Raw genomic sequence first — 26575 nt, 5'->3', positions numbered from 1 at the left:
AATGATGATACTAACAAATACAGTATTTTGATATTGTGTAATGTAATGTGTCAATATTTGGAACAACTGATTAATTCAGTGAGTCAATACTTTCCAAAAGGCCAAAGCACCATGTTATAAATTCATGCTACAAACTCCTATTACAAAATCTACTCAAAGTGCAGGATAAAACAACACATTCTAATATAACAATACAAAAATTCATAGATATAGTCTGAGATTCCATATTACAACTAAACATTATTAAAGTACCATTTATTGAGTTATGGTATAATATAAAAGAATATCCCTATTTTAAAAGGCTAGTAAAATACTCCTTTTTCCAATTATGTATCTAGTGGGGTCAGATTTTCTTCATATACTTCACACAAAACAACATATTGCAACAGTCTGAATGCTGATATTAGAATTCAGCTGTTTTCTATTAAATCAAACATTAAAATATTTGCAAAAATGTAAAACGATGCATTTCTCACTAACTTAAAAAAGTTATTTTTTTCATAAAAACATAATGGGTTATTTTTCAAATGAATTAACAAATAGTTCTGTTATCATTTAGTTGCTAAGTTCTGTCTGACTCTTTGAGATCCCATGGACTACAGCCTGCTAGGTTCCTCTCTGTCTATGGGATTTCCGAGGCAAGAATACTGGAGTGGGTTGCCATTTCCTTCTCCAAAGGATCTTCTTGACCTAGGGACTGAATCCACATCTCCTGCATTGGCAGGTGGATTCTTTATCACTGAGCAACTAGGGAAGGCCGAACAAGTAATTTATCATATAATAAATATCACTGGGTACAAGCTGTAAAGATAAAAGCTCTTTGGGGTCCTCAATGATTTTTAAGCATGCAAAGCGGACCTGAGACCAAACAGTTTGAGAACTACAGCTCTAGTCCAAACAAAGGTATCCAAATCTAGCAGTGCATGAATCATAATATGAAAGTTTCAAAATATACATAAAGGCCAAAGTCTCAGACATGTGAGGCAGAGCCCAGTCACTGTATTTAAAGAAAAATGTTTGCCAGATGAGTCTTACGCATGGTCAAGTTCAGAAACCACTGAAGCTATCATTTGATGGTGCATCCTTTGGAAAAGCTGTTTATTGATGCCCTCTAGTGGTTAATTTGCTTTTCTTTATGAAAATAATAAAGGGAAGAGCAGGAACTCAGGAAAAACAAAATTCTAATTCTGTAAGGGACTCAGAGATTATCTAGTACAACTTCCACTGTACATCATTACAGTACAGTGTAATAAATGCTAGGCTATGCTTTGGTTGGTTAAGTATAGGGTGTAAAGAAAAAAGTATATGGGGGAGACAGACTTCTGTCCCATCTATTCCAACTTATCTCCAGGGAGCTAAGTTTCTGGAGGCAATCAAGTCTGAGCTGAAACCTGGAGAACGAATTGAAGGACAAGAGTAATCCAGTCAAAAGGGGTGGCAAGTACCCAAGCTCAAAGGTATATAATAGGTCAAAATTTGCTCAGTATTAAAGAGAACAGCAGTGGCCAATTTTAAGAGCTTGTTAGAATTACCAGGTACTGTGCTAAGTCCATTACACTATGTTATTTAACACTCACAACAACCCTAAGAGATGTTACCCTCTCAATCAACCCTAAAAGATAGTGAATATTAACCAACTATGGTTTATAATTTTTCCTTTCCTTTAAAAATTTTTTGAAAAGCAGCTAGTTTTCCAAGGATAATCTGTTAGTACTTGGACAAACTTACCAGAAATAACAAAGCTGCTTTTCTTTATGTTTCAAAATGGGTTTATTCAGAATTGTTTTAGAAAACACCTAAAAAAAAAAATGGAATGACTTTACAAAGTCCTTCGGATAAATCAGGGGGAAATAAAGCTCTTTAACCATTAATAAGACAACCATAGACTATGCTTTAATTACAAATATAATAATGTTATGTAAAAACTTTGTAATCCGGCTTCCCCTTTTCCCTACTTTCTGCTGTTAGGATGTAATCTAATTTTATAGAGGTACTACAACTGCAATAGAACGTGTAGAAGCTGTGAAATCAGAGGTGCATCTGAATACTGCCTTCATCACAACGTATTAACTGTGACAAATTAACTTTGAATTTCTGCATCTACTAAGTGGGGACAGTATCTTCCTTACTGGATTGTCAAGAAGAATAAATGAGACCACATTATATGCAGACTATTTAGTAGAGGTAGCCCCCATCTTGTTTCTCTAGTCCTTATGTGTCTGTCTGTCCAAAGGGTTTGTCTTACTTTCTCTGATGCTGCTTCTGTAGAGCTGCCTCCGATAACTGCCCTTGAAGGATCAGTCTTCTTTGCTTGTCAATATCTCCTTCCATTCGGGCAAAAGCATGAGAGCCAATGAAAGAGAGATCAACTCCCAAGCCTTCGTCATCTTCTTCCTGGTTATCTGTAATAAAACAGCTATCAATAGCTTATGGCTATTTATCCATATGATCATTATATGTTTTGCTAGCAGCCAATCCTTTGGGAATGGATCACCTCTTAATGTGTTCCCCACTGCCTCACCAGATCTTTTTGGCGGGGGCGGCGCGGAAACCAAGACAAAAGTTTTTTTTTTTTTAAGAAAGAAAAGCAAACAGAATCCTTGGACCATGGCAGGCGTCCCAAGGCAATGCCACCATCTGAGCTGTTCAGGTGGGACTTCTTCACATTTGTACCACTGTTGCTCAAAGGGTGATAGGCAAGATTTTCAGAGTTTGCTTTTATTAAAAAATACCACTAAATGAATCTTCTTTCAATCCCTCAAGCTGATTTTACATCTCCTTTAACAGATTCAATGCTCTACCTGAAAATATTTATGAAAACTACAGCCTATGTAACAAGGTTTTTTGAGATACAGGTGGAAGTCAAGCAGTGTTTGAGGATGGTGGACAGAGGGGACCTTGCAGCTAATAACCACCCAGCACCGCCACCTCAGCTGGTTTTGCTCTTTACTGCCCGCTGCCACACAAAATGCATTTTGTGCATTTAAGAAAAATGATATTTTACCACGGCAGTCACAATTCTGAGGATTTCTGAATGACGCTGGGCATACTTCAAGCCCGTACTCTACTGGAGTCTCCCTAAAGTACTCCTCCAGCAAAGCTTGGTTACCAGACATTTTTTGATGCTGAACCTGTTATTATTCCTTCCATTTGATTTAAATCTGTGTACTGGTAACAAAAAAGAGATGAGTAGCCTTCAACAGATTTTAACTTGATGCGCATTTAAAAGTGTTCACAGTAGAAATCTCACAGTAATCCTTAAATTGCTTAATTTTGAGATCGGGCCCCAGCAATGAAGCTTGTGAGGCATGTCTCCAACTATGATCTTGAACATACATCCATGAAGATCAGTGCAAGCTGTCACACAGAACAGCTCAGGGGGCTCCCATCCTGCCCTGCTGTACTATCACTTCAATCTACATCGGCATGTAACCTAAAGAAGCAAAACATATGGTTATAGCATTCTTGTTTTAGGGATGGCTTTCAGAGGACATAGTTGAATCTGCTGAAAATTTTAATGATAATATACTGTTTCCTCAACAGTGTCCTGTGTGAAACCATAAACTTCACAAGGGTACAAATGTTGTCATACCCACCTCTGAATCTCTACTGCCTAACACAGACTTCATATCATATATATAATTTAAAGAGTAAATCTTAACAAGAATAAGACTCTAAAAACACTTATGTTGGTTTTGATCTTAGTGTCACACTAAAAGCTTCCTAAAGAACAGGCTGAACTTGCTACGTCTTTGGTGGCTGATGTTTATCAGAGCCTCTGCTTCCTGAAGAGGGAAGTTAAGAAAAGGAGAGAACTCACCCTCTGGGGCGCCAGGTTTTTCACTTATTCTAATCTGCCGTTCAGGTACCACAGGCTCCCCTTCTGCGTTGCCAATATCTGCAGGTAGGTATGGCAACGAATGGCTCTCCTCCTTCAGTGACCTTGGGAAGTACAGAGGTAGCAGCTTTTGGTAAGTAGCCTGTGTAAGAAAAGCCAAACGTTCTGTGAAAAACACCGGAGTGATGAAACAGGCATCAGCAGCGCTCACGCCACTCCACAGACTGTGAAGACAGCCTCCGTCATGAACGAAGACTGCACCACGCCTAAGCTCAGACTGGATGCTGCCTGGGCCCCTCAGTCAGTTTCTGTGTCAAAGACCAGGATTCGTTAGTCACTCAAGAAGACCCATGAGTCCTGATCCTGACAGCTCCAGGTCACTGAACCTGGAATGGATATGTCCTGTGACCCCCATCCCTAACCCCTTCTTCACTTCACTAATGATATTTGTCTTTCAAGATTCAGCTCAGACACCGACGCTACTTCCTTAATCCTCAGTGTGCCAACAGGGTCCATGTGACCTAGATTTAATTTTTGACAGTTTTGTTTTTAAACAGTTCTCTCTGAAAAGATTGCTATTTCCTGACTTTTATTCTTTCTTAGAGGTTTCCCAAACAACAAAGAGATATCTTACTTTTGTATCTTATAATTTCCATATGGGTTGGTCCACTGGACTCACTCTAAATCCACGATATATTATGGATACTTAGTGCTCCTATTTTTCCTCAGTCTTGAAGCATTTTGCTTTTTTTCATCATCCTAGAGTCATTTTATCGTTTCTCATCAATTACTACCAACTATAACAAACTAAAACAGAATACTAAGAAACCAAAAGAATGATGGAACTGCCTAGAAGGACAGTGAAATCACTGAAGAAATCATTATCCGTCAGTCTCCTTACTGTGTCACCCACGACACTGCATAATCTTTCATGCATATAAATATATATATGAGGCATATAGGCTCAGCTGGTAAAGAATCTGCCTGCAATATGGGAGACCTGGGTTCAATACCTGGGTTGGGAAGATCCCCTGGAGAAGGGAAAGGCTACCCACTCTAGTACTCTGGCCTGGAGAATTCCACGGACTGTGTAGTGAATGGGGTCCCAAAGAGTCGGACATGACTGAGCGCCTTTCACTTTCATTTCATGAGGCATATAAGAAGACTGGATTGTAAGTCAATTAAAAAAAATGGTACCTCAATTTAAAAAAATAATCAAAAAAAAAAAAGAAGATTGTAGACACCATCTTTGTAGCCTTTTTAAAAAATTGAAATACAATTCACATATCATAAAATTCACATTTTAAAGTATACGATTCACTGGGCTTTAGTATATTCATGAAGTTGTGGAATCATCACAATTAATTATAGAACATTTCATCATCTCAAAGAGGAAATCTAAATTCATTAGCTAGGTCATTCTCCATCCCTTCCTCCGCCAGCCCTTGGCAATCACTAACCTTTCTGTTGTATGGCTTTGCCTATTTCAGAATACGCATTCTATTAAAATGGAATATGGTATGTGGTTTTTTGAGTCCAGTTTCTTTCATGCGGCACACGTTTCTAAGGTTCACCCATGCGACAGGATATGCCATCACTCCATACTTTTTAATAGGCTAGTGACATCCTACTGTTTGTGTATACCACACCCACCTATCCATTAATGACATTTAGGTCGTTTTCACTTTTTGGTTACCATGAATATTGCTGATATGAATATTTGTGTGCAAGTTTTTGTGCAGACATATGTTTCCAATGGGCTTCCCTGGTGGCTCAGACAGTAAACTCTGCCTGCAATGTGGGGAGACACAGGTTCAATCCTTGGGTGGGGAAGATCCCCTGGAGAAGGGAAATGGCGAACCACTCCTGTATTCTTGCCTGTGAATTCCCATGGACAGCAGAGCCTGGCGGGTGAAAGTCCATCGGGTCGCAAAGATTTGGACATGACTGAGCAACTAATACTTACTTATGTTTTCAATTTTATTCTGCATGTACCTAAGAGTAGAATCTCTGTTTAACTTTCCGAGGAACGGCCAGATTGTCATTTTGCCACTCCTAGCCTCACATTTTAGAGAAGGAAATGGCAACCCATTCCAGTACTCTTGCCTGGAAAATCCCATGGACGGAGGAGCCTGGTAGGCTACAGTCCATGGGGTTGTGAAGAGTCCAACACCACTGAGCGACTCCACTTTCACTTTTCACTTTCATGCACTGGAGAAGGAAATGGCAACCCACTCGTGTTCTTGCCTGGAGAATCCCAGGGACGGAGGAGCCTGGTGGGCTGCCGTCTATGGGGTTGCACAAAGTCGGACACGACTTAAGTGACTTAGCAGCAGCAGCCTCATATTTTATGCAATACACTACACTCTTTCTGCTATCTCTTACGTGTGTGCTTGTACTTATGCTTGTATGACTACCATGATTTGCCCTTCCTCTGGAAAATCGTAGTTATCTTTTACAGTGATTTCAACTCCCATATCACTTCCTACAGGAAGTACTTCCTAACCCCACGCCAGACTGGAGCTGTGTGCCCCTATCCTTCCCATGCTTCCACTAGTGCACTTATCACAATTATCAGAACTCATCTGACTTTTCTGTCCCCACTAACAGACAGTGGGTTCCTTGGGGATAACGACTGTGACTCATTCTGGTGTAGTCCCAGAACCCAGTGGAGTAAACCTGATATATGCCAGACATTCAATAAAAGGTCACTGAGAGAATGAATGAATAGGTAAACCAGGTAAAACAAGAAGAGACAAAGCAAACATGGTAAATGTGTCTGTCTTCAGCAAATTCAAGATGGTTTATATCTCATATATGTACCTATATATACTCTGAATGGATATTTCACATGTACTAATTCATTAATTACAAAACTCCTGTGATATAAGTACTGTCAGTATTCATATTTTATCCAACAGAGAGGCTAAATAACTTGCCCAAGGACACAAAATTCAGAAATAATACAAGCTGAATGGGACAGAGAACACTACAGCTGAACAAAGCTTAAGAAGATTTTAAAAAGAGCTTATTTCCTAAAATGGCTCTAAATTAAGTTGAAATATAATAATCCTCACCACATACAATGAAACATAAACCTCATAACTGACGCAATACTCGCCACTAGGCTAAGTTGTCATCTGTTTCCAGGTCAGGTAGACACCATGGTTTTTCCAGCAGAGGTTGTTTTCTAGCTCTGTTGCCCAAGGGCCCATAGCTTAGGTCATAAAGTAATGCCTTGAGATGTCTTGAGAGCTAACATGTGAGTAAATCAGAGCAGCTCCGCCTTGTAAGGTTTCACTATGTGATAACAATTCACCAGTGAAAAATATGAACAAAATGCTTCTTCTTGACTTGCTTTTAGTCTCTGATATAGTCTTTCATAGCAATGATGGTAAGCCCCACTGCCAAATATATGTACAGATAATGAGGATTTGCCTGCTGGCAATTCAGTTAACAGATAATGAAGACACAAAGGCAAACACAAGTAAAAATAAGACTTAAAACAATGCAAGATAATTAGCAAAATACCTCTTCTAGTTCAGAGACAGCAAATACTACTTTTTCGAGAGTCTCTCCATGAATTTCGAGGAATCTCCTTACAGTGCCTAAAGAAAATAACAGAAAGATTATTAATAAATAACAATAAATGAGAAATTACTTATGTGTGAAGAAAAATCAGTCCAAGTTTTATTTTTGTAATAGATCACTCCTCCCTTCGTTCAGGCCTGTACTCAACGACACCTTATCAGTAAGGCGTGCCCAGGCCACCCTATCTAACAACTCCTCCTTGATTTTGCTTTCTTCCACAGCAACTATTTTAGACATTTTGTGACGCTTCCTGTTTATTGTATATCCTCCCCCTCGGTCCCTGCCCCATCCATTAGAATGAAAGCCCCACACAACAGCAAGAGTTTTGTTTTATTTACTGCTTTATTGCCAGTAAACAGTGGCTGGCCATAGAACATGCTGACTCCAGACAATTCTCCCTTATCCATTGTATTCCTTCTGTTCTCTGGGGCCTCTCTCTCTGACCAGAATGGTCTAGCAAAAGTGCCTTCCCATTCATCTGTTACAGTATTAGATGCCCTACTCAGCCCTTTCACTGTTGCTGTTCAGTCGCTCCAACGTGTCTGACTCTTTTGAGACCCCATGGACTGCAGCACGCCAGGCCTCCCTGTCCATCACCATCTCCTAGAGCTTGCTCAAACTCATGTGCATTGAGTCAGTGATGCTATCTAACCATCTCATCCTCTGCTGCCCCCTTCTCCTTTGCCTTCAGTCTTTCCCTGCATCAGGGTCTTTTCTAAAGAGTTGGCTCTTCGCATCAGGTGGTCCTCTCAACATTCTATCAAACCAAAACTGAATCATTTTTTCTTCATTTCTATCTTATTCTTTCTCTAAACTTGTTAATAATGAGACCGAGTCGCCTTTTCTCAGTCCTTAACTTACCAGTGATTTCTTTCTAGATGCTCACACCCCAACTTTTAAAAATGTTGTCCTCTCCAGGTTCTGTCCTCCACATTTTTTGTTTTCTTTATATATATATATATATATATATATATATATATTCTCTTGAGCTCACTAATTTGATGGTTTGATAGTACTCCAAATGCTGATGGCTCCCAAATTTTTATCTTGTTTTCTTTTTTAAATTGGAGCATAGTTACCTTACACTGTTATGTCAGTTTCTGCTGTACAGTAAAGTGAATCTGCCATATGTATATATAAATCCCTTCTTTTTTTGGTTTCCTTCTCATTTAGGTCAGCACAGAGCACTGAGTACAGTGTTATATAGCAGGTTCTCATTAGTTATCTATTTCATACATCAGTTCAGTTCAGTTGCTCAGTCATGTCCGGCTCTTTGCGACCCCATGAACCGCAGCACGCCAGGTCTCCCTGTCCATCACCAACTCCCGGAGTCCACCCAAACCCATGTCCATTAAGTCAATGATGCCATCCAGCCATCTCATCCTCTATCATCCCCTTCTCCTCCAGCCCTCAATCTTTCCCAGCATCAGGGTCTTTTCCAATGACTCAGCTCTTGCATCAGATGGCCAAAGTATTGGAGTTTCAGCCTCAACATCAGTCCTTCCAATGAACACCCAGGATTGGTCTCCTTTAGGATGGACTGATTGGATCTCCTTGCAGTCCAAGGGACTCTCAAGAGTCTTCTCCAACACCCCAGTTCAAAAGCATCAATTCTTCGGTGCTCAGCTTCCTTCACAGTCCAACTCTCACATCCATACATGACCACTGGAAAAACCATAGCCTTGACTAGATGGACCTTTGTTGACAAAGTAATGTCTCTGCTTTTTATTATGCTGTCTAGGTTGGTCATAACTTTCCTTCCAAGGAGTAAGCATCTTTTAATTTCATGGCTTCAGTCACCATCTGCAGTGATTTTGGAGCCCAGAAAAATAGTCTGACACTGTTTCCCCATCTATCTGCCATGAAGTGATGGGACCAGATGCCATGATCTTCATTTTCTGAATGTTGAGCTTTAAGCCAACTTTTTCACTCTCCTCTTTCACTTTCATCAAGAGGCTCTGTAGTTCTTCTTCACTTTCTGCCATAAGGGTGGTATCATCTGCCTATCTGAGGTTATTGATATTTCTCCCAGCAATCGTGATTCCAGCTTGCGCTTCCTCTAGCTCAGCGTTTCTCATGATGTACTCTGCATATAAGTTGAATAAGCAGGGTGACAATATACAGCTTTGACGTACTCCTTTTCCTATTTGGAACCAGTCTGTTGTTCCATGTCCAGTTCTAACTGTTGCTTCCTGACCTGTATACAGGCTTCTCAAGAGGCAGGTTAGGTGGTTTGGTTTCCCATCTCTCTCAGAATTTTCCACAGTTTATTGTGATCCACACAGTCCAAGGCTTTGGCATAATCAATAAAGCAGAAATAGATGCTTTTCTGGAACTCTCTTTTTCCATGATCCAGCGGGTGTTGGCAATTTGATCTCTGGTTCCTCTGCTTTTTCTAAAACCACCTTGAACATCTGGAAGTTCACGCTTCACATATTGCTGAAGCCTGGCTTGGAGAATTTTGAGCATTACTTTACTAGCATGTGAGATGAGTGCAATTGTGCGGTAGTTTGAGCATTTTTTGACATTGCCTTTTTTTGGGATTGGAATGAAAACTGACCTTTTCCAGTCGTGTGGCCACTGCTGAGTTTTCCATATTTGCTGGCATATTGAGTGCAGCACTTTCACAGCATCATCTTTCAGGATCTGAAATAGCTCAACTGGAATTCCATGACCTTCACTAGCTTTGTTCACAGTGATGCTTTCTAAGGCCCACTTGACTTCACATTCCAGGATGTCTGGCTCTAGGTGAGTAATCACATCGTTGTGATTATCTGGGTCATGAAGATCTTTTTTGTACAGTTCTTCTGTGTATTCTTGCCACCTCTTCTTAATATCTTCTGCTTCTGTTAGGTCCATACAATTTCTGTCCTTTATCGAGCCCATCTTTGCATGAAATGTTCCCTTGGTATCTCTAATTTTCTTGAAGAGATCTCTAGTCTTTCCCATTCTATTGTTTTCCTCTATTACTTTGCATTGATTGCTGAGAAAGGCTTTCTTACCTTTCCTTGCTATTCTTTGGAACTCTGCATTCAAACAGGAATATCTTTCCTTTTCTCCTTTGCTCTTTGCTTCTCTTCTTTTCACAGCTATTTGTAAGGCCTCCCCAGACAGCCAGTTTGTTTTTCTGCATTTCTTTTTCTTGGGGATGGCCTTGCTCTCTGTCTCCTGTACAATGTCATGAACCTCCATCCATAGTTCATCAGGCACTCTGTCTATGAGATCTAGTCCCTTAAATCTATTTCTCACTTCCACTGTATAATCATTAACGATTTGATTTAGGTCATACCTGAATGGTCTAGTGGTTTTCCCTACTTTCTCCAATTTCAGTCTGAATTTGTCAATAAGGAGTTCATGATCTGAGCCACAGTCATCTCCTGGTCTTGTTTTTGCTGACTGTATAGAGCTTCTCCATCTATAGCTGCAAAGAATATAATCAATCTGATTTCGGTGTTGACCATCTGGTGATGTCCATGTGTAGAGTCTTCTTTTGTGTTGTTGGAAGAGGGTGTTTGCTATGACCAGTGCGTTCTCTTGGCAGAACTATTAGCCTTTGCCCTGCTTCATACATAGTGGTGTATATATGTCAATACCAATTTCCCAATTCATCCCTTTATATCCACCTACCACCACTATTTCCTCCTTGGTATCCATGTTTGTTCTCTATACTCTGTTTAATGAACAAAAAACCCCCTGAAATCCCTACTCCGCACCGAGACCTCAAACTCAACATGTGCAAACCTGGTCCTAACAGGCCCAGACCCGACCTCCACTTCTCTCCACACTGCTGCTCCTTAACTGCACTCCTCATTTCAGTCATACAGCAACATCCAACCCTCACCTAAGCTAGAATCCTGAATTTTCTTGACTCTTCCTTCACTTCTTCCTTCATCCTGTACTTTCAGTGGGTTATCATGTACTTTATATTCTATTCTAATATTTCTAACAGTCATTCCTGCTCTCTTCCAGCTGCTTTCAGGCTCTCAATGCTTACAAAAACTTTGGCAATAAGCTCTCAACTGCTTTCTTGTTTCTCTTTTCCAAGCCTACATATTCACTGTTGCCCCTAAGTTATCTTATGTTATCCACCTTGCTAAATATTTTTGATGGCTCCACACTGCTTACAGGTTAAGATCCAAAGGCCCCAGTATGGCTCTCCACACTGACCACTAACCACCCTTCCACCTCCACCCCTTAGTTTTATTTCCAACTACAGCATATGCTTCACCACTGGCTTCTTTGCTGGACTCAGAATATGCAAGTGGCACAGCAAGTGGCTGTGATGTTCCCCTACCTCTGCTTTCATGGTCACCTTTGACTAGAATACCCTTTATCCACCATGACCCTCTCTTAGTGACCGCCTGCTCATTTCTCACTACCCAGTCAAAGACCATCTCCTTTGTAGATAACGCCATCCTTTCTTATGTTACCCCTATAATTGTCTGAATAGCCCTCCTTGTGTGCACTTCTCACAGCAGTTTATAGCTAGACTGTGAGCTTTCTGAATGTCAAGTAAACTTAACATTAATACTACTAAGGCCTACCATGCCTTAGGAATATGGCAAGCAATCATTCAAAAATAACTAATAACTGAATGAACATTTTATGGCTCCAGTTATTGATGTAGTACAGCCTGCCTTGTTCACTAATGTACCTTGAGAACCTAACAGAAAAGACCCATTTGTTGAAGGACTGAACAAAGCTTCCTAATTCTCTCTCCATCAGGTGACAAATTTCTCATCTCTCCCTCTGTTCCACTTTAATAATTTAAAAAAAATTTTAAAAAATAATTTCTTCCATCCTATTCACTTTGACACCAAGTTTTAAAGTTTACACACAATAGTTTCCCAGCATGAAACTGTAGGATTTCCTTTGGAAGACAAAATACAACACTCACTAGTAACCAAATTGAATTCTTTCAACAGCAGAGTTCATTTGGAAAAGTAATTCTGCAAAAAGGAGGAAAAAAAAAAAAAAAGAGTGCTATCATGGCTACATGGTTTTAGTACTCTACACCCAATCAGAAAGCCATGTGCTTAACTTCTAGTAAAAACTGTTCAACGGGAGACCCTGGTTCAATTCCTGGGTTGGGAAGATCCGCTAGAGAAGGGATAGGTCACCTACTCCAGCATTCTTGGGATTCCTTTGTAGCTCAGCAGGTAAAGAATCTGCCTGAAATGTGGGTAGACCTGGCTTCGATCCCTGGGTTGGTAAGATCCCCTGGAGAAGGGAAAGGCTACCTACTCAAGTATTCTGGCTGGAGAATTCCATATACTGTATAGTCTATAGGGTTGCAAAGAGTCGGACACGACTGAGCGACTTGCACTTTCACCATTCACAATGGGTGAGAATGACATGTAGGACATTAAAATTTCCAACCTGGGAACATAGTAAAGATAACATCACTGCCTTTTTTTTCTTCACCATTGTATTCTCTACCACACAGCACAGCTTAGAACACAGCAGTCACTCAGACTTCTGTTGAATGAGCAAATAACCTGATAAATTTATCTATATGCAGATGGTTCTTTAAGGTTTCTTCTGGAGAAAAACTAAACTGCACATGAACTAGGAAAAATAAAAAGATAAAGACCCTTGGTACAACTATCAAGAAGATATTACTTAGACTTCAGATGAAATAAATTTCAATGATAGTTTAATAAGTGAGACAGCTTTTGGAACTAAGGACTTAAGAGTCACATCCTTAGATTTGTTTTTGGCCTGTATATGCTATAAAAGCCTAAAGGCCATTTATTTCCCAGATACTCAGAAAGCATATGGGCAAAGGCACAATTGGGTTTGTGTGTGTGTATATATTTTTTAATGAAATGGTATAGTTTTGCTATTAGATTTAAGTCAAGTAGGTCTTCTAAAATACAAATTAACCTGCTTATCTTAAAGCTTTACATTTCCTTTGTGCTAATTAAATTTCTGGAAATTGTTTCACCAAAGTCCCTTATGCCTATTTTTGATCTTTATCTGCTATTTCTACAATTACTGTTCAAAGCTGACTCCTTTATGGTACTGTATCAAGTAACTTTCCTGGGGGCCACAGAGCTAGAATTAGATTAGTAGAACTGGGACCAAAAACCAGTAGTCTTAACTCGTTTTTCAGAGCCTTTTCTACAAAATAATGGTGCCTCTCTTTAAATTCTAATCCATATGATTATTTCACTAAAAAATGGAGACACAAAAGGCCTAACTCAAGCTATGAGATACGGGGCACAGGTTAAGTGAAACCAGAGAGAGCTGAAAACTGCTAAAAGCCTTGCCAGGAAGAATTATATAGAGGCAGGAACTTTGCTTTGGTACAGGATCACTCAGAATACATGCAGGCTAGCCATAACATAGTAGTTTCCCACCAAAGCAGTCCTACCTCAAGCATAATGAATTATGTAGTATAATACACAGGTTACTAGACTTGGGAGTCAGAAGGCCTGGATATATGTTCCAAGTTTGCATAACTCTAAGAACATGATAAATTTCTGAGCCTCTTTATTTGTAAAACAGATACTACACTATTTAAAGCTCAGGGTTGATGGAAGAAATAAAATGGAATTTCTTTATCCCTTTTTAAGATATGTATTTCTTCGGCAAGGACCATTTGTAAAGTACTAGAAATACACAGATGATAGGAAAAGATCTCTGCTCCTCAAGAAGGTTAATGTAAGTATAAAGTATATAAGCTGTAACTATAAAATATATAAATTTACTATAAAATCCTTGCATAAGAAGAATTCTAGTTTTCAAAATAACTAACCATTAAATACATTTAAGATTGAATATGCTCTCACTCTAAATTCTAGACATATAACCTAGTAATAGCAATAATAATTTCATACATTCACACACTTTTGTAATTTTTTTGGTGAATATAAGACTTCCAGCTTCCCATCTTTAAATTCCAGAAATAGAAAGGGGTTGTAAAATGATCTTGTATAGTATCCTTCCCAAATAAAATGATCATTTAGCCTTGGCGTGAACATTGTAAATGACAAAAAATTCACTTAAAATACAGTGAATTTCTATTGCAGATAGTCCATCTCAGGTGGGACCAAATCTTCCTTGTCACTTGGTCTTAGATCTATCTTGTGAAGTTGAAAGTCTTACCTACAATCTTACAAGGATGTGTGAACTTCCTGAAAGAGCATGTAAATGTCTTATGTATGTACATTCCTCTGGGAAAGGGTCCACAGCTTTCTTTCATCAGGTGCTCATTGTAGTTTATGACGACTTCCCAAAAGGTTAAGAACTACTGCTCTAAAAATGTCACACAGAATAAGTCCACATGAGACTCCTTGAGATATCTGGGTACCATGCATGCTAAGAGCATGCTCTTCTTTAGGAAAAATACCACTAATGTTTCAAACTGTTTGCCCTCCAATTTGTCAGTCTCATGAGAAATGACATGGAGAACTATATATAAAACTCGAGATGTGGTCTGAACCTGTATAAGACAGTAAGATCAGGGACTCCCTAGAGTACCATAGTTTCACATAACATATACGACATCCTGACTCATAATGATTGAGTCTAATCTTTTAAAAACCTAAATGCAGGGTTTTATATTTAAATAGCACATGTGAAAGCTACTGTTTAAACTGCAAAGTGCTATATCAATCTGATATTATAAAATCTGTTTTGACATCATTGTTCCAATCTGCTAAGATTATTCTGAATTATGATTTGAATACCAAATGTGTCTCAGCTTGGTATTCATTTTTCAAACTTAATAGGTTTGAAAAAATGGATTTTATTCAAATGGATTAAAATGTCAAACCTAGAAAGTAAACTGAGAACTCTGCAACCTGTCAATACAAACTTCCCTCCAGGGTGCCATGATCAGTTAATCAACAAACCTTCTTTAGCTATAACTATTTAACTAGTGACAAAAGCTTTTTAAATTCAATTTATGTACAGCATCCCCAATCCTACTTAGGAAATGTTCTGCTAATTTATACAGTTTCTCCAACATTACTTACGAAGAGCTATGTGTGTTGCATCCTCTAAAGGGTAACCCCGTTTTGCAGAGTTGATGACACAGAATCCAACAGAAGACATGGACTGCTCTCTGCAATCAAACAGAAAACACAAAAATTATTCTACAAACCTTCAGAATAACTAAATAGAAAATGCAGCTTTATTTCTCCTTCCCTGTCCCTTCAACAAATATGCCATAGTTAACCCAACTGCACTATGTAATAATTATATTAATATATAACTTAACCGCACCATTTGGAGGAAATACAGTCTGAGTAAAATGGGAACTGAGTGAAATGGGAACAGGTTAAATTCTCAAGTCGCCTAAATCCATTCCTTTCATTATGTCCAGTTTGAGAAGATGATGAATTCTGCTTTCAGGGTCCTCCTAAATTGTCTAAATTCCTCAAAATTTGACTTTCAAAGCTAGGTTTCATTTTAAAACAGGGCCTTTAACAATATATGGCACGCTATATCTATGAATTGAGTTAGCCATACTTTGCCAGCTGGAGTACGTTTCTGTAGCAGCTGTATAGGGAACTCTCGGCAGCAGTGCGATAGCGGCTCTTGTATTTAGGTCCCACCGTGTGAATGATGAACCGGGCAGCTAGATTAAATCCTTTGGTTAATTTTGCTTCACCGGTCCGGCAACCTGGGAGTAATGGAGAATATGTAAGTCATGGAGTTGTTAGGAAAAACAACAAGAACAACAAACCAACAGAACAATGCATGAAACAGAGAAAGTATTAAGAACTTTGAGAAATTTCAGTTAAAAATATGGACTGAACACAAACATCTCTAATCACCAAATGAGAGTAAAGCAATACAATAGGTATAAAAACAGAGACAAAGAGGGTGGGAGAGAACATGAAGCAGAAAAAAACACCATCAAAATTTTGGAAGGAATAAAGTCAGTGGACTAGAAGCAACTGATTAAGCAAAGCAGAGAAACCTAACTGCTTGCAGAAATGGGATGACCAGTATGAAGCAAACCAGTGTGCTCGGCAAGGTAGTGTTGGAAAGAAGACAGACTGGTCTGATTCAAGTCCTGAATCTACCATGTTCCTGCTATGATTCTTTGGACAAAGGTTTGGCCTCCAATTTCCTATATAAGAGAGACACTAGTAGCACTTACTTCACAGGATTAAATGAGTTATTAATATGCACAAAGTGAATTCAGAAATTAGCTATTAATATATTATTATTGTTGTTATTACTGAAGAACACTAAAAAGGCTCAGGAATTGGAGGTCCTAAGAACTTCTAAAGATTATAAGGTGAAGTACGACTAAGAAGAGTCTGAGTTATAAGTCTGTACAGAACCATTTAATCTGCAACAACCTCTCCCCCAGCCAGCACAGTGAGGTGATGATTTCTTTACCACCACAGCAACAGGAAGGTTTATTCTCAGGAGAGACTGAAGTAGAGAGTTTCTGGACTCCAGAACCCCAGGCACGGCTGAAAAGATGGGATTTCATTAAAGTACTATACTCAAGAGTAAAAGCTCCAGATCTCTGCTCCTAACTGGCTTCTAACACAGACATTCATGCTTATACCCCTGGAAGATTCTCTTTCAGGAAACAAAGAGGCTCAAACCAAAGGGCCTACAGATTCTGCTAAATTAGGGATGGCTCCTCAACGAAACAACAGGGTTCCTGCTCATCATCTGCTTCAAGATCCACCAAGCAATTAACGACCCCTGCCTATGCACACCGGAGAAGGCAATGGCACCCCACTCCAGTACTCTTGCCTGGAAAATCCCATGGATGGAGGAGCCTGGTGGGTTGCAGTCCATGGGGTTGCACAGTCAGACACGACTGAAGCGACTCAGCAGCAGCAGCAGCCTATGCACACAAAGCTTCCCAGTAGCTCAATTCTTCCCTGCTGAGTAAGCTGACACTTGAGGATCACCAGAAGTGAGGAACCGTTTCTGTTGTTCAGTTATTAAGCCGTGTCCAACTCTTCACGACCCCATGGACTGCAGTGAGCCAGGCTCCTCTGTCTTCCACTGTCTCCTGGAGTTTGCTCAAATCCATGTCCATTGCATTGGTGTTGCTATCTAACTATCTCATCTTCTGCTGTCCCCTTCTCCTTTTGCCTTCAACTTTCCCAGCATCAGGGTCTTTTCCAATGAGTTGGCTCTTCGCATCAGGTGGCCAAAGCATTGGAGTTTCAACTTCAGCATCAGTCCTTCCAATGAATATTCAGGACTGATTTCCATTAGGATGGACTGGTCTGATCTTCCTGCAGTCCAAGGGACTCTCAAGAGTCTTCTCCAGAACCACAATTCAAAAGCATCAATTCTTTGGTGCCCAGCCTTCTTTAGGGTCCAACTCTCACACCTGTACAATGCCACTGGAAAAACCATAGCTCTGAATATACTGATCGTTGTCAGTAAAGTGATGTCTCTGCTTTTTAACATGCTGACCAGGTCTGCATAGCTTTCCTTCCAAGGAGCAAATGTCTTTTTATTTCATGGCTGCAGTCATCATCCACAGAGATTTTGGAGCCCAAGAAAATAAAATCTGTCATTGTTTCCACTTTTCCTCTTTTATTTGCCATGAAGTGATGGAACCAGATGCCATGATCTTAGTTTTTTTAATGCTGAGATTCAAGACAGCTTTTTCACTCTCCTCTTTCACCCTCATCAAGAGGTTTTTTAGTTTCTCTTCTCTTTCGGTCAGTAGAGTACCATGTGCCTATCTGGGGTTGTTGATATTTCTCCCAGCAATCTTGATTCCAGCTTGTGATTCATCCAGCCTGGTATTTCGCATGACATACTAAGCCTCTCACAAATGGAGCAGGGAAAAGGCAGAGGACAAATGCTAAAAAACAAAACAGACAATGTTGGGACTTCCTTGGTGGTTCAGTAGTTAAGCATCTGCTTTCCAGTGCAGGGGAGAGTGATTTGATCCCTGGTCAGGAACTAAGATCCCACATGCCATGGAGCACCTATGCCCACATGCCACAACTACTGAACCCACGCGCCACAGCGAGAAGCCCTTGCACCACGACCAGAGAAAGCCCAGGCACCATGACAAAGACTCAGCACAGCCAGGGGGAGAAAAAGACAATATCGGGAAGGACAATTAAAAAGAGAGCAAAAAAACTCCCAACACCATAATTACTGCTCTCGGACAGATAAAGAAAACATAGTACATCTGAAACAAAAGCAGAAGGTTATATTTAAAAAAAGAAATATTCAGAGAAGAGGAAAAGGCACTTATCTAATTGTTACAGTTAAGTGAAAAATATGACAGCAGGCATAAAAAGTTCAATAGACAAGTTAAGTCTAAAGTTGAGGAAATCTACCAGAAAATAAACAGATGGAAGACAAGAGGTAACAGATATAAAACTTGGAGGATGAAACGGGAGGTACAGATTCAATCAGGTTTCTTCAAAGACAGAACAGAGAATACAGAGGGAAGGAAATTATTAAACAAATAAAACAAGAAATTTCCCATAATGGAAAGATATGTTTCTAGACTCAAAGAGCATATGGAATAACCAAACTAGACCACACCACATCACTTAAATTACAGTAAAAGAACATCAGAAATAAAGATGAGATCATAAAAGTTTCCAGAAAAGAAACCAGTAACATACCAAGAATCTGGAATAATAACATCACATTTTTCAAGAGCAATAAAAACAGAGAACAATGGAGAAATCCCAAGTCTGGAAAATAATTTCTAACCTAGAATTTTATTTCCACCCAAACTACCAATTACATTTGAAGACAGAAGTAAGATCTCAATAGTTTTGCCCCCTTTCACCTTTCCCACAAATCTTATGGTGGATTTACTCACAAAAATGAAGGACTACATCAGAGAAAGGCAAGTGATGTTACTGGTTTTATTATTACAGCTTTATAGTATAGTGTGAAATCAGGAAGTGTGTTGCTCCAACCTTCGCTCTTCTTTCTTAAGATTTCTTTAGCTATTTGGAGTCATTTGTAGTCCTGTAAGATTTTAGAATTATTTTATCTATTTCTGTGAAAAATAACATGGGAGTTTGGATAGGGATTGTACTGAACCTATAGATGGCTTTGAGTGGATATTAAAAATATTATAGTAACAATTTTACTTCTTTTGGATTTGGATGCCTTTTGTTTCATTTTCTTGTCTAACTGTTCTGGCTATGTTGAGGTATGTTTCCTCTACATAGAATATTTTGACAATTTTTATCTTGAAAGAGGTGTTGAATTTTGTCAAATGCTTTTTCTTCATCTGTTGAAAGGATGATATAATTAAATTGCTGCTGTGTTTGGTTTGCTACTATCTTGTTGAGAGTTTTTGTATCTATACTTATCAGGGATATAGGCCTGTATTTTTCTTTTCTTGTAGTTTCCTTGTCTGGCTTTGTTTTCAGGCCTTGTAAAACAAGTTTGGAAGTGTGCACTCAACTTTTTGACCGAGTTTGAAAAGAATTGAAATTAATTCTTCTGTGTGTGTGTATGTGTGTGTGTGTGTGTGTGTGTGGTATAATACACCAGGGAAGACACCAGGTCATGGGTAATCTTTGTTGGGAGGTTTTGATTGCTGATTTAAACTCCTTACTCTTTTTGTCCATTCAGATTTTCTATTGCATCATGTTTTAGTCTTGGTAGATTGCATGTTCACTAGGAAGTTATGTTTTTTCTAGCTTATCCAATATGTTGGCAAATAATTGTTCATACTAGTCTCTTACAATCCTTTGTCTTTCTATAGTATTAGCTGTAATATTTCCACTTGCATTTAGAATTTTGTTTGAGTCGTTTTTCCTTCTTTGGTTAGCCTGGATAAACATTTCTCCTTTTTTAATTTTTATTTTTTTAGTTTTAAGTCAACTCTTTATTGCTTTTTTCCAACTGTTTATTTTCTAATTTTTATTTCTGGTCTAATGTTTGTTTCCTTCTTCCTTTGATAATTATAGGTTTAGACTGATTTTTCTTTTTCTCTAATTCCTTGAGGCTTAAAATTTGGCTGTTTGAGATTGTTCTCTTCTCTTCAGTTCAGTTGCTCAGTCGTGTCCAAATCTTTGCGACTGCATGAACTGCAGCACACCAGGCCTCCCTGTCCATCACCAACTCCTGGAGTTTACCCAAACTCATGTCCATTGAGTCAGTGATGCCATCCAGCCATCTCATCCCGTGTCGCCCCCTTCTCCTCCTGCCCTCAATCTTTCCCAGCATCAGGGTCTTTTCAGATGAGTCAGCTCTTTGCATCAGGTGGCCAAAGTACTGGAGTTTCAGCTTCAACATCAGTCCTTCCAATGAACACCCAGGACTGATCCCCTTTATGATGGACTGGTTGGATCTCCTTGCAGTCCAAGGGACTGAATTTGGCAATAAGGAGTTCATGATGTGAAGCACAGTCAGCTCCCAATCTTGCTTTTGCTGACTGTATAGAGCTTCTACATCTTCGGCTGTGAAGAGTATCTGATTTCAGTGTTGACCACCTGGTGATGTCCATGTGTAGAGTCTTCTCTTGTGTTGCTGGAAGAGGGTGTTTGCTATGACCAGTGCGTTTTCTTGGCAAAACTCTATTAGCCTTTGCCCTGCTTCATTCTGTACTCCAAGGCCAAATTTGCCTGTTGACTTCCTACTTTTGCATTCCAGTCCCCTATAATGAAAAGTACATCTTTTGGGGGTGTTAGTTCTAAAAGGTCTTGTAGGTCTTCATAGAACCATTCAGCTTCTTCTCTTCTCTTAATGTAGGCATTTATTGTTATACATTTCTCTTATAATTGGGTTTAAAAAACTTTTTCACATCCCATAAGTTTGGCATGTTTTATTTTCCTTGTCTCAAGATAGCTTTCTGATTTCCCTTTTGATCCAATGGTTTCTCAGAAGTACGGTGCTTAATTTCCACATACCTCAGATTTTTTTTCATTTTCCTTTTGTTACTGATTTCCAGTTTTACACCACTGTCGTCAGGAAAGATTCTTTGCATGATCTCAGTCTTCTTAAATCTGGTAAGATTTGCTGTGTGGCCCAGTATGACTGACCTGAGAGAACATGCCATGTATGCTTGAGAAGAATGTGTGTTCTGGTATGTTCTGTACATGTCTGTCAGGTTCATTTGGACCACAGTGTTATTCAGGCCTGCTGTCTCCTTACTAGTTTTCTGTGTGGATGATCTATCCAGTGTTAAAAGTAGGGTACTGACGTCCTCAATTATTACTGTGTTGCTGTCTTATTTCTCCATTCAGTTCTATTGATATTTGTCTTCGATACGTAGGTGCTTCAATGCTGGGTGCGTACATATTTACAACTGTTTTATCTTCTTGATGAACTGATCCCTTTACCACCATATAGTGACCTCTGTCTCTTCTGAACAACTCTGACAGAAAGTCTGTTTTATCCAATATAAGTAGGGCCACTCCTACTCTCTCTTGGTTTCTATTTCTATGGATTATCTTTTTTCAGTCTCTTCACTTTCAGCCTGTGTCATTAAAGCTAAAGTGAATCTCTTGTAAACAGCATACTGTTGGAATTTTCTTTTTTAATCCTTCAGCTACTCTGTGTCTTTCAGTTGGAGAATTTAGTCCTTCTGCATTTAAAATTATTAATAGGTAATTATTGTCATTTTAACTGTTTCATGGTTCTTTCAGTCCTTTATCCTTTAGTCCTCTCTTACTGTATCATTTTTTTTAACTAGTATGCTTTGATTTTGTTCTCTTTATCTTTTGTGTATCTATCATTACCTTTTGTGTATCTATCATAGGTTTTTTTCTTTGTAGTTATCATGAGGATTACATCAAACATCTTATAGACTTAATTGTTTATTTTAAGCTGATAACAAACCTTCACTTGTGATGTTATAAAATGAGGCATCTGATACTGTTAGTGCTTTCAGTAGAAATGATGTATTATCACCTCTGAGTCTCATAAGTTAAAATCCCAGGGAATGTCTATTCGTTTATTTACTAGCTACTGAAAGGATGCCTTTACTGTTCTTGGTACTAGGAACACAGAGGACAGTAAGACATGCAGTTCCTGTCCTCATGGAGTTCAAAGTTCAGTGGGGACATAATCATTACATAAACAATTCATAAAATTACAATTAAGAGCTCCAAGAGAAGTACTACAGGCTGGAAGCATGTACCACGGGTAGAATGACCAATTCTGAAGTAAAAGAAAATAGTGCTTTCAGGAAGAGATGTAAGCAAAGACTTAAGAATAAGAGTTAAGGATTAAGAGAAAGCAACAGCACATGCAAAATTGAAAAGGAGCTGGATGACAAGGCGACGGGAGATCAGTTTAGTTCAGCCACACTGAGGAAGGTAAAAGGGGACCTGGAAGTGAGTGAGTGAGTGAGACCTTGCAAGCCCCTGGAGACCAGTAATAAGGAGTCAGGATTTTATTTTAAGTGTAATGAGAGGCCACTAAATGGTTTGAAGCAGGGGAGCAATAAGAAGGGATTTACAATTTAAAAAGAAAATACTTCCTGTATGTGGAAAACAGGTTTATGAAAAGAATGGATGTAGGGAAACCAGTTGGGAGGAAGGCAATGACTATAATCCAGACGGGGATGATGGCAGCACAGGCTAGGATGAAGGCAGTGGTAAAACAGAGAGATTCAAGATTGAGTTAGGGCTTAATGACAGATATGTGGGGAGAAAGAAAGAGCAAAGTGTTAACCCTAAAGCTTTTTGCATGAAAAATGCGGTGGTTGATGATAGTGCCATTTTATAGAGATAGCAAATTCTCACCGAAGAAAAGCTGTTAGACTGAGCTTTCCCGTTCTGAACTTGGGTGAGTAATGTTTTAAATTTATTGCAATACTTTTATATTCATCCCTATTAATTTTTTCCATTTTTTGGCTCATACTTCCAGTCAGTTCAGATATTTAAGAATCTTTAGTCTAGAACCTAATGGCTCTCCTCTTACTTCTCTCACTATTTTTTATCATCTACGGATTCGGTTAAGTCATACTTTGTAATCATTTACTAAGTTGTTATTAAAAATGTTAAAAAGAGGACAGAAGTATTTAGCCCTTTAGTGCATCACTGATAATCTTTCTCCAGGTTGGCACTGATTCATTAAGCAATACAACTGAGGAGTGTAGCTAGCACCATATACAATACTGAACACTTAGGATGTGCCTAGCACTTAATACGGAGAAAGCAATGGCACCCCACTCCAGTACTCCTGCCTGGAAAATCCCATGGACGGAGGAGCCCGGTGGGCTACAGTCCATGGGCTCATGAAGAGTTGGACACGACTGAGCGAGTTCACTTTCACTTTTCACTTTCATGCATTGGAGAGGGAAATGGCAACCCACTCCAGTACTCTTGCCTGGAGAGAATCCCAGGGACAGCAGAGCCTGGTGGGCTGCAGTCTATAGGGTCGCACAGAATCAGACACGACTGAAGCGACTTAGCAGCAGCAGCAGCACTTAATATCCATTACATAATTTATTCTTCATGATAATAATTTTTTTCCATTTTCAAATATTCACTGAGCTCTCATTATATGTCAGGAACTGAGGTAGGGATTATTATCAGGGACTACGATCATCATCCCCCTTTTAGAGATAAGGAAACTGAGGCTCAGAGGCAAAGTAACTGGTCTTAAGTCACACAGTTCGTCAAGGACAGAGTTATAATATGAACCCCAGCTTGAAGACTCTCCAAAGATATGCTGCTAAAAACTGAGTTTTTATGTTGTAAACTTAAATTTCATTTTGTTTGTTTTTTTTTTAACTCGTAAGTCTAGATTTAAGGTGTAAGTGAGAATATGCGCACACACACACAGAGGCCATTAGGAATTTTTCCAGACCAGTTTCTGTTACTCTTTTCAAAGAACTTCTCAATTTTATCCCTAATATGTTTTGTAATTTCTACATGTTTTTCATGGCATCATGCTTTTAGTTAAATTGAGGGCTTTTTTCCCCACTTCTCCCCTCACGGTCAAAGTTTACTTTCTTGATCAGATAATCTAACTCTTCTCTCTATCTCTTCTTTCATGGTCAACATTATAAATGTTCCTGTTCAAATTCTAACATCTTTATTAGGTTAGAAACCAACAGTCAGTGTTAAATGGCAGTGATCTAAGAAATGAAGACTTTTATACAGAAGGGATTTGTTGTTTACATTTTAAGAGAAATTGCTTTATTTCATAAATAGTTTTTATAAAATGGGATGACTAAATTTCACAATATTCTCTTTACACTCAAACAACAATAACAAAAAGTTGCCAGGTTGGCAAATTAAGAAAATAAATGCAAATAAAGTAAACAAGGTTCCTGCTATTTCCAATTCCAAAGAAATATTCCCAGAAGAATAACATTCTGGTTAAAACAAACAAACAAAAACAGCAAGTACAGAATTAACCCAGAATGTATTTGCTCTTAAAATGCATTTTGGGTTTTTTTGCCAGTAATTCAATTTCATTACAGAAGTGCAACATTGTTATGTTCAGGAGGTATATAAAAATTTCTCTATCAATATCAAACTCAATTAAAAAAAGCTTCAGTTTAGACAAAGCATAGTTGTTTTATAAGGCTTATCAGTGCAAGACAATGTACAGCCAAGAAAATGTTACCAAAAATCTAACCGGCTATGACAACTGTCATTTTAAAACTCAGGAACACAACAGAGTTTTACTGAGTAAAAGTCTCAGCATTCAGTTTCTAACACATTGTGGGTTTATCAGAGGCTGTAATTTAACACAACCAAAAGAGCTACATCTACTTAGAATGAAAACTATACTTCAAACATCAAAATATATGCTTCCTAAGCACTAACAGACCTAAGAAAGTTCACTTACCTCTAAGTTTCTGGAGGTCCTCCTTCAAATCAGGCCCTGCAAGCATGAAGATACTTTCTGACACAGGATTCTTATCCGTAAGACTTTCATTGCTGGTATTCACAATAGCTGTACAATTCAGTAATGCCACATCTCCTTTCCTGAGGAAACAATAATTAAGAGCAAGTGTAGGGAAGAGGAGGCAGATGAGAATGCTAGTTTCTGATTCTTTCAAAACATTGTCTTCACTGCCTTCACAACATTGGTTTTACTAGTTCACAAGCTTAAGCAGTAGTAAAAAGTTATTCCTAATTCAGAAAGGCCAATAAGGCATCTCAGATAGATCCTGAATGAAAAGTGTTACAACTGTGAAACCCAGAAAGCTATCATGTCATTCCTTGGCTTCTTCCATATGGCTGTTACATTGTAACAGAAGTTATACAGAGCTGAAAGTAGGTGGTTTTTAAAGAGTTTAAACACCTCAAATTATTCATAATAGCCAAAAAGTGGAAACAACCCAAGGGTCCATCAACTAATGAACTGATAACTAAATGTGGTATACCCATGCAATGGAATATTACTTGGCCATAAAAAGGAATAAATTACTGATTCATACTACAACATAGATGAATCTTAAGAACATTATGTTACATCACAATTGATTCCATTTATATTAAATGTCCAGAACAGGCAAATCTAGAGATAAAAAGTAGATTAGTGGTTGACTGGAGCAGAGAGTTGGGGGTGGGTACATTTATTTACTAGCTCACAAAATTGAGCAATAGTAAAGAAGTTGTTCCTGACTCAGAAAGGCTAATATACCATATCAGTTCTTGAATACAAGTGCTAAAACCTTGAAACTCACAAAACCATTATGCCATTCTTTTGCTTCTTTCTTAAGAGATGAGTATAAGACAGGGAGTGACAGCTAATGGGTACAGGACTTTGGGTTGATGAAAACTGTCAATGGTGATGATTGTACAACTTTGTGAATGTAACTGAAAACCACTGACTTGTACAATCTAAATTAGTGAATTGTATAATATATGAATTGGGGGTTCTCAGCTGGCTCAGTGAGTAAAGAATGTACCTGCAATGCAGGAGATGTGAGTTCAACCCCTGGGTTGGGAAGATCCCCTGGAGGGCATGGCAACCCACTCCAGTATTCTTGCCTGGAAAATCCCATGAACAGAAGAGCCTGGTGGACTACAGTCCATAGGTTTGCAAAGAGTCGGACATGACTGAAGTGACTGAGCATGCATGCATGATATATGAATTGCATCTCAATGAAGCTTTTTTAGAAACAGCTTTTTAAAACAGTTTTTTTATAAACAGAAGTGTACTACTACTACCAATACATGCAACAATATAGCTCAATTCTCAAATAATTATTCTGAATGAAAGAGGCCAGACTAAAAAAAAAGTACATGATTC

General features: G+C 38.8%; 1 protein-coding gene across 1 annotated transcript in view; it reads right to left on the bottom strand.

Annotated features, from left to right (window-relative positions):
* The window catches only part of GDAP2 (ganglioside induced differentiation associated protein 2), a 75141-nt gene that overhangs the window by 37370 nt on the left and 11196 nt on the right, over nt 1–26575 (bottom strand). Inside the window, exons 3-8 of the mRNA XM_040230938.1 lie at nt 25163–25302; nt 15908–16061; nt 15412–15500; nt 7370–7446; nt 3821–3980; nt 2246–2402 (exon numbers count right to left, since the gene is read on the bottom strand). Coding sequence (XP_040086872.1) covers nt 2246–2402; nt 3821–3980; nt 7370–7446; nt 15412–15500; nt 15908–16061; nt 25163–25302 — 777 coding nt within the window. The remainder of the gene's footprint in view (nt 1–2245; nt 2403–3820; nt 3981–7369; nt 7447–15411; nt 15501–15907; nt 16062–25162; nt 25303–26575) is intronic.

Source organism: Oryx dammah, unplaced genomic scaffold (genome assembly GCF_014754425.2).
Source record: "Oryx dammah isolate SB20612 unplaced genomic scaffold, SCBI_Odam_1.1 HiC_scaffold_28, whole genome shotgun sequence".
In the NCBI taxonomy this organism is placed as follows: domain Eukaryota; kingdom Metazoa; phylum Chordata; class Mammalia; order Artiodactyla; family Bovidae; genus Oryx; species Oryx dammah.
The sequence above is the reverse complement of the archived record's forward strand: the minus strand, read 5'-3'. Positions and strand labels throughout refer to the sequence as shown.